The sequence below is a fragment of the Coregonus clupeaformis genome, unplaced genomic scaffold (assembly GCF_020615455.1).
Source record: "Coregonus clupeaformis isolate EN_2021a unplaced genomic scaffold, ASM2061545v1 scaf0084, whole genome shotgun sequence".
NCBI classification, from domain to species: domain Eukaryota; kingdom Metazoa; phylum Chordata; class Actinopteri; order Salmoniformes; family Salmonidae; genus Coregonus; species Coregonus clupeaformis.
The window spans coordinates 467,501-476,887 of NW_025533539.1; the positions used below are offsets into that span (position 1 = coordinate 467,501).

The window sequence follows — 9,387 nt, forward strand, 5'->3', positions numbered from 1 at the left end:
TATTTCAGAGTTTTGCCTCAGAGATGAACAGTCTGGTGGCTCTGCACGAGCTGTACAAGTACATCAACAAGTACTATGACCAGGTACACGTCTTTGGTTACTACATCAACAAGTACTATGACCAGGTACACGTCTTTGGTTACTACATCAACAAGTACTATGACCAGGTACACGTCTTTGGTTACTACATCAAGTACTATGACCAGGTACACGTCTTTGGTTACTACATCAAGTACTATGACCAGGTACACGTCTTTGGTTACTACATCAAGTATTATGACCAGGTACACGTCTTTGGTTACTACATCAAGTACTATGACCAGGTACACGTCTTTGGTTACTACATCAAGTACTATGACCAGGTACACGTCTTTGGTTACTACATCAAGTACTATGACCAGGTACACGTCTTTGGTTACTACATCAAGTACTATGACCAGGTACACGTCTTTGGTTACTACATCAAGTACTATGACCAGGTACACGTCTTTGGTTACTACATCAAGTACTATGACCAGGTACACGTCTTTGGTTACTACATCAAGTACTATGACCAGGTACACGTCTTTGGTTACTACATGATTCCATATGTGCTATTTCATAGTTCTGATGTCTTCACTATTATTCTACAATGTAGAAAATAGTAAAAATAAAGAAAAACCCTGGAATGAGTAGGTGTGTCCAAACCTTTGACTGGTACTGAATATAGTGCATTCGGAAAGTATTCAGACCCCTTCATTTTTTCCACATTTTGTTACGTTACAGCCTTACTTCTAAAATTGATTAAATTGTTTTTTATCCTTATCAATCTACACACAATACCCCATAATGACAAAGCAAAAACAGGTTTTTAGAAATGTTTGCAAATGTATTAAAAATAAAATAAAACTTACCTTATTTACATCAGTATTCAGACCTTTTGCTATGAGACTCGAAATTGAGCTCAGGTGCATCCTGTTTCCATTGATCAACCTTGATGTCTCTACAACTTGATTGGAGTCCAGCTGTTGTAAATTCAATTGATTGGACATGATTTGGAAAGGCACACACCTGTCTATATAAGGTCCCACAGTTGACAGTGCATGTCAGAGCAGAAACCAAGCCATGAGATCGAAGGAATTGTCCATAGAGCGCCGAGACAGGATTGTGTCGAGGCACAGATCTGGGGAAGGGTACCAAAACATTTCTGCAGCATTGAAGGTCCCCAAGAACACAGTGGCCTCCATCATTCTTTAATTGGAAGAAGTTTGGAACCACCAAGACTCTTCCTAGAGCTGGCCGCCCGGCCAAACTGAGCAATCGGGGGAGAAGGACCTTGGTCAGGGAGGTGACCAAGAACCCGATGGTCACTCTGAAAGTGCTCCAGAGTTCCTCTGTGGAGATGAGAGAACCTTCCAGAAGGACAACCATCTCTGCAGCACTCCACCAATCAGGCATTTATGTTAGTGGCCAGACGGAAGCCACTCCTCAGTAAAAGGCACATGACAGCCCGCTTGGAGTTTGCCAAAAGGCACCTAAAGACTCTGACCATGAGAAACAAGATTCTCTGGTCTGAAGAAACCAAGATTGAACTCTTTGGCCTGAATGCCAATTGTCACGTCTGCAGGAAACCTGGCAACATCCCTACGGTGAAGCATGGTGGTGGCAGCATCATGCTGTGGGGAGGTTTTTCAGCAGCAGGGACTGGGAGACTAGTCAGGATCAAGGGAAAGATGAACGGAGCAAAGTACAGAGAGATCCTTGATGAAAACCTGCTCCAGAGCGCTCAGGACCTCAGACTGGGGCGAAGGTTCACCTTCCAACAGGACAATGACCCTAAGCACACAGCCAAGACAACACAGGAGTGGCTTCGGGACAAGTCTCTGAATGTCCTTGAGTGGCCCAGCCAGAGCCTGGACTTGAACCCGATCGAACATCTCTGGAGAGACCTGAAAATAGCTGTATTGTGTGTAGATTGATGAGAAAAACAACAACTATTTAATCCATTTTAGAATACGGCTGTAACGTAACAAAATGTGGAAAAAGTCAAGGGGTCTGAATACCTTCCGAATGCACTGTATATATACACTACCGTTCAAAGGTTTGGGGTCACTCAGAAACTTTCTTGTTTTTGAAAGAAAATAAAAAAAATTGTCCATTTAAAATAACATCAAATTGATCAGAAATACAGTGTAGACATTGTTAATGTTGTAAATAGCTATTGTAGCTGGAAACGGCTGATTTTTTATGGAATATCTACATAGGCGTACAGAGGCCCATTATCAGCAACTATCAGTCCTGTGTTCCAATGGCACGTTGTGTTTGCTAATCCAAGTTTATCATTTTAAAAGGCTAATTGATCATTAGAAAACCCTTTTGCAATTATGTTAGCACAGCTGAAAACTGTTGTGCTGATTTAAAGAAGCAATAAAACTGGCCTTCTTGAGACTAGTTGAGTATCTGGAGCATCAGCAATTGTGGTTTCGATAACAGGATCAAAATGGCCAGAAACAAATAACTTTCTTCTGAAATTCGTCAGTCTATTCTTGTTCTGAGAAATGAAGGCTATTCCATGCGAGAAATTGCCAAGAAACTGAAGATCTCGTACAACGCTGTGTACTACTCCCTTCACAGAACAGCGCAAACTGACTCTAACCAGAATAGAAAGAGGAGTGGGAGGCCCCGGTGCACAACTGAGCAAGAGGACAAATACAGTGTCTAGTTTGAGAAACAGACGCCTCACAGGTCCTCAACTGGCAGCTTCATTAAATAGTACCAGCAAAACACCAGTCTCAACGTCAACAGGCTATCACTCCATTTTGCAACGCCATGCCATACCCTGTGGATGGCGCTTGATTGGAGCCAATTTCCTCCTACAACAGGACAATGACCCAAAGCACAGCTCCAAACTATGTAATATCTATTTAGGGAAGAAGCAGTCAGCTGGTATTCTGTCTATAATGGAGTGGCCAGCACAGTCACTGGTTCTCAACCCTATTGAGCTGTTGTGGAGCTTGACCGTATGGTACGTAAGAAGTGCCCATCAAGCCAATCCAACTTGTTGGAGGTGCTTCAGGAACCATGGGGTGAAATCTCTTCAGATTACCTCAACAAATTGACAACTAGAATGCCAAAGGTCTGCAAGGCTGTAATTGCTGCAAATGGAGGATTCTTTGACGAAAGCAACATTTGAAGGACACAATTATTATTTCAATTAAAAATCATTATTTCTAACCTTGTCATTGACTACATTTCCTATGCATTTTGCTATATTTCCTATTCAAACTCATTTCATGTATGTTTTCATGGAAAACAAGGACATTTCTAAGTGACCCCCAACTTTTGAACGGTAGTGTAGATATAAGCCTTCTGCAAGTTCTCATCTAACCAACAATGTATAGGTTATTCCAAGTTCCTTTGAATAGTGTTAGTTTATACATATATATATATATATATATACAATTCTACACATTTTGCTGTAGGGGGGAGAGAACATTTTTGCAATTTTATAACTAATTTCATGCAATTGTACTCATTTTGGGGTTGAGAGAAATATTAGCAGTTTTACAGCTAATTTCCTGCAATTCTACACGTTTTGCCATTGGGTGGAGGCACATGTTTGCCGTTTTTAATATGATAACTGATGGTAATTCAACCATGATTACTACAAGTTTAGATACCTGACATGGGCTAACTGAGTGACTGCTGATGCACAAGCAAATTTCGAAATTGCACCTATTCTATTATTCTAACTCTCAACAGTATGTTGAGACCCCGACTTGAGTTCCTAAAAAATAAATAAAATATATATTTTTTTTAAGTGTTGGTCCGCGGACCGCCAGTTGCCCATCCCTGCTGTAGATCATCACGTCTCTACTGTACTCTATCGTATAGTGAATGCTGTTTTCTGTCTGTACAGTCGTGGTCAAAAGTTTTGAGAATTACACAAATACTAATTTTCACAAAGTCTGCTGCCTCAGTTTTGATGACGGCAATTTGCATATACTCCAGAATTTCATGAAGAGTGATCAGATGAATTGCAATTAATTGCAAAGTCCCTCTTTGCCAAAAAAACATTTCCTCTCGATTTCAGCCCTGCCACAAAAGGACCAGCTGCCATCATGTCAGTGATTATCTCGTTAACACAGGTGAGAGTGTTGACGAGGACAAGGCTGGAGATCACTCTGTCATGCTGATTGAGCTAGAATAACAGACTGGAAGCTTTAAAAGGAGGGTGGTGCTTGAAATCATTGTTCTTCCTCTGTTAACCATGGTTACCTGCAAGGAAACATGTGCCGTCATCATTGCTTTGCACAAAAAGGGCTTCACAGGCAAAGATATTGCTGCTAGTAAGATTGCACCTAAATCAACCATTTATCGGATCATCAAGAACTTCAAGGAGAGCGGTTCAATTGTTGTGAAGAAGGCGTCAGGGCGCCCAAGAAAGACCAGCAAGCGCCAGGACCGTCTCCTAAAGTTGATTCAGCTGCGGGATCGGGGCACCACCAGTGCAGAGCTTGCTCAGGAATGGCAGCAGGCAGGTGTGAGTGCATCTGCATGCACAGTGAGGCAAAGACTTTTGGAGGATGGCCTGGTGTCAAGAAGGGCAGCAAAGAAGCCACTTCTCTCCAGGAAAAACATCAGGGACAGACTGATATTCTGCAAAAGGTACAGGGATTGGACTGCTGAGGACTGGGGTAAAGTCATTTTCTCTGATGAATCCCCTTTCCGATTGTTTGGGGCATCCGTAAAAAAAGCTTGTCCAGAGAAGACAAGGTGAGCGCTACCATCAGTCCTGTGTCATGCCAACAGTAACGCATCCTGAGACCATTCATGTGTTGCGTTGCTTCTCAGCCAAGGGAGTGGGCTCACTCACAATTTTCAATTCAAAAGTGATAACTAAGTGGCTCGGGAAATAAAACATTGACATTTTGGGTCCATGGCCAGGAAACTCCCCAGACCTTAATCCCGTTGAGAACTTGTGGTCGATCCTCAAGAGGCGGGTGGACAAACAAAAACCCACAAATTCTGACAAACTCCAAGCATTGATTATGCAAGAATGGGCTGCCATCAGTCAGGATGTGGCCCAGAAGTTAATTGACAGCATGCCAGGGCGGATTGCAGAGGTCTTGAAAAAGAAGGGTCAATACTGCAAATATTGACTCTTTGCATAAACTTAATGTAATTGTCAATAAAAGCCTTTGACACCTTATGGAATGCTTGTAATTATACTTCAGTATACCATAGTAACATCTGACAAAAATATCTCATAACACTGAAATAGCAAACTTTGTGAAGACCAATACTTGTGTCATTCTCAAAACTTTTGACCACCACTGTAGATCATCACGTCTCTACTTTAATCTACTGTACTCGTATTATCTTAAAGTGAATGCTGTTGTCTGTCTGTAGATCATCCGGTCTCTGGAGGAGGATGCAGCGGGCCAGAAGATGCAGCTGGCCTACCGTCTACAGCAGGTCGCCGCCCTGGTGGAGAACAAGGTCACTGACCTCTAACTAGGGATGGAACGTCAAGATTCTGGGCCCTGTCAGTCAAAACCCGTACAGCGCTGTGAAGCGGAGCGCCTCTGAGGTCTGACGTCATGTATAGCATGTTACTGTACAGCCACTTCGTTCCAATTTAGGCGTTTATCAGTGCCCAATTTCTACCATTTTTAACCCGTATACGGGGAGAAGTGTAAAGGGTTAATATAATAAAAGTTATACCAAATGACCAGTTAGGCCAAATAATAGATCAGATGGTCTCAGTATAACTCCCTGATCAAATAAAGGTTAAATCAATAAAACAGGCAGCAGACAAAGAATGCCTAGCAATAAGTTTCACAGGGATCTACCAGGGAATATAAAGGAGAAACGTAAAAGACGAGAAGGCTGGAATAGTTCTAACCTGCAACACCAGGTCTCACCAGCAGAGGGGGCTGTGGTGGAGTTGAGCAGATTTTTGTCAATTTAAAAACCAGCTGCGTTTAGCAGGTTGTTACATTGAACAGACACTGTATAGAAACTAATTTATTCTCTGTAAATAGTGCTTATTTATAATCAATACCCTATCCAATAGGTGCCTTATTTAAACTTTTGAAACGACTTAACGCGTATAATTTGAAGTCAAACACGTTTGCCAAATGAACTGTGGCGAACCTGTTTTGAATTTGTACTGTGGATTTGTAAAGGAAACAGGCAAAAGCTGGAGGTTCTCTTCTGATGATCTGAGGTGATTGTTTTATCTCACCTGTACCGGGGTCTATAACTGACAGAACCTGTACCGGGGTCTATAACTGACAGAACCTGTACCGGGGTCTATAACTGACAGAACCTGTACCGGGGTCTATAACTGACAGAACCTGTACCGGGGTCTATAACTGACAGAACCTGTACCGGGGTCTATAACTGACAGAACCTGTACCGGGGTCTATAACTGACAGAACCTGTACCGGGGTCTATAACTGACAGAACCTGTACCGGGGTCTATAACTGACAGAACCTGTACCGGGGTCTATAACTGACAGAACCTGTACCGGGGTCTATAACTGACAGAACCTGTACGGGGTCTATAACTGACAGAACCTGTACCGGGGTCTATAACTGACAGAACCTGTACCGGGTCTATAACTGACAGAACCTGTACCGGGGTCTATAACTGACAGAACCTGTACGGGGTCTATAACTGACAGAACCTGTACCGGGGTCTATAACTGACAGAACCTGTACCGGGGTCTATAACTGACAGAACCTGTACCGGGGTCTATAACTGACAGAACCTGTACCGGGGTCTATAACTGACAGAACCTGTACCGGGGTCTATAACTGACAGAACCTGTACCGGGGTCTATAACTGACAGAACCTGTACCGGGGTCTATAACTGACAGAACCTGTACCGGGTCTATAACTGACAGAACCTGTACCGGGGTCTATAAACTGACAGAACCTGTACCGGGGTCTATAACTGACAGAACCTGTACCGGGGTCTATAACTGACAGAACCTGTACGGGGTCTATAACTGACAGAACCTGTACCGGGGTCTATAACTTACAGAACCTGTACCGGGTCTATAACTGACAGAACCTGTACCGGGGTCTATAACTGACAGAACCTGTACCGGGGTCTATAACTGACAGAACCTGTACCGGGGTCTATAACTGACAGAACCTGTACCGGGTCTATAACTGACAGAACCTGTACCGGGGTCTATAACTGACAGAACCTGTACCGGGGTCTATAACTGACAGAACCTGTACCGGGGTCTATAACTGACAGAACCTGTACCGGGGTCTATAACTGACAGAACCTGTACCGGGGTCTATAACTGACAGAACCTGTACCGGGGTCTATAACTGACAGAACCTGTACCGGGGGTCTATAACTGACAGAACCTGTACCGGGGTCTATAACTGACAGAACCTGTACCCGGGGTCTATAACTGACAGAACCTGTACCGGGTCTATAACTGACAGAACCTGTACCGGGGTCTATAACTGACAGAACCTGTACCGGGTCTATAACTGACAGAACCTGTACCCGGGTCTATAACCTGGATAACTGACAGAACCTGTACCGGGGTCTATAACCGACAGAACCTGTACCGGGGTCTATAACTGACAGAACCTGTACCGGGGTCTATAACTGACAGAACCTGTACCGGGGTCTATAACTGACAGAACCTGTACCGGGTCTATAACTGACAGAACCTGTACCGGGGTCTATAACTGACAGAACCTGTACCGGGGTCTATAACTGACAGAACCTGTACCGGGTCTATAACTGACAGAACCTGTACCGGGGTCTATAACTGACAGAACCTGTACCGGGGTCTATAACTGACAGAACCTGTACCGGGGTCTATAACTGACAGAACCTGTACCGGGGTCTATAACTGACAGAACCTGTACCGGGGTCTATAACTGACAGAACCTGTACCGGGGTCTATAACTGACAGAACCTGTACCGGGGTCTATAACTGACAGAACCTGTACCGGGGTCTATAACTGACAGAACCTGTACCGGGTCTATAACTGACAGAACCTGTACCGGGTCTACAACTCGACAGAACCTGTACCGGGGTCTATAACTGACAGAACCTGTACCGGGGTCTATAACTGACAGAACCTGTACCGGGTCTATAACTGACAGAACCTGTACCGGGGTCTATAACTGACAGAACCTGTACCGGGGTCTATAACTGACAGAACCTGTACCGGGGTCTATAACTGACAGAACCTGTACCGGGGTCTATAACTGACAGAACCTGTACCGGGGTCTATAACTGACAGAACCTGTACCGGGGTCTATAACTGACAGAACCTGTACCGGGTCTATAACTGACAGAACCTGTACCGGGGTCTATAACTGACAGAACCTGTACCGGGGTCTATAACTGACAGAACCTGTACCGGGGTCTATAACTGACAGAACCTGTACCGGGGTCTATAACTGACAGAACCTGTACCGGGGTCTATAACTGACAGAACCTGTACCGGGGTCTATAACTGACAGAACCTGTACCAGGGTCTATAACTGACTGAACCTGTACCAGGGTCTATAACTCTGGTCCTGGAGAGCTTTCGTTCCAACCCAGCACTAACTCACCTGAATCAGATAATCAAGGTCCAGACTGAAGGCCATGAGACGGGTGTATTAATGGGGGGGTGGAATAAAAGCCTGCACCCCCAGTAGCTTTGCAGGACGGTAGTTGGAGACCCCTGACCTATCCTGACCCCTGACCTATCCTGACCCCTGACCTATCCTGTTCCAGGTAGAGACCCCTGACCTATCCTGACCCCTGACCTATCCTGTTCCAGGTAGAGACCCCTGACCTATCCTGACCCCTGACCTATCCTGACCCCTGACCTATCCTGTTCCAGGTAGAGACCCCTGACCTATCCTGTTCCAGGTAGAGACCCCTGACCTATCCCGTTCCAGGTAGAGACCCCTGACCTATCCTGTTCCAGGTAGAGACCCCTGACCTATCCTGTTCCAGGTAGAGACCCCTGACCTATCCTGTTCCAGGTAGAGACCCCTGACCTATCCTGTTCCAGGTAGAGACCCCTGACCTATCCTGTTCCAGGTAGAGACCCCTGACCTATCCTGTTCCAGGTAGAGACCCCTGACCTATCCTGTTCCAGGTAGAGACCCCTGACCTATCCTGTTCCAGGTGGAGACCCCTGACCTATCCTGTTCCAGGTAGAGACCCCTGACCTATCCTGTTCCAGGTAGAGACCCCTGACCTATCCTGTTCCAGGTAGAGACCCCCTGACCTATCCTGTTCCAGGTAGAGACCCCTGACCTATCCTGTTCCAGGTAGAGACCCCTGACCTATCCTGTTCCAGGTAGAGACCCCTGACCTATCCTGTTCCAGGTAGAGACCCCTGACCTATCCTGTTCCAGGTAG

At 45.1% G+C, this 9,387-nt stretch overlaps 1 protein-coding gene across 1 annotated transcript in view; it reads left to right on the forward strand.

The window, feature by feature from the left end:
* Positions 1-6,540, forward strand: part of LOC121562163 (plexin-B3-like) — a 142,030-nt gene extending 135,490 nt beyond the window's left edge. Inside the window, exons 36-37 of the mRNA XM_045213164.1 lie at positions 9-83; positions 5,392-6,540. Of these exons, the coding sequence (XP_045069099.1) occupies positions 9-83; positions 5,392-5,496 (180 nt within the window). The 3' untranslated portion in view covers positions 5,497-6,540. The remainder of the gene's footprint in view (positions 1-8; positions 84-5,391) is intronic.
* The last annotated feature ends 2,847 nt before the right edge of the window (positions 6,541-9,387 follow it).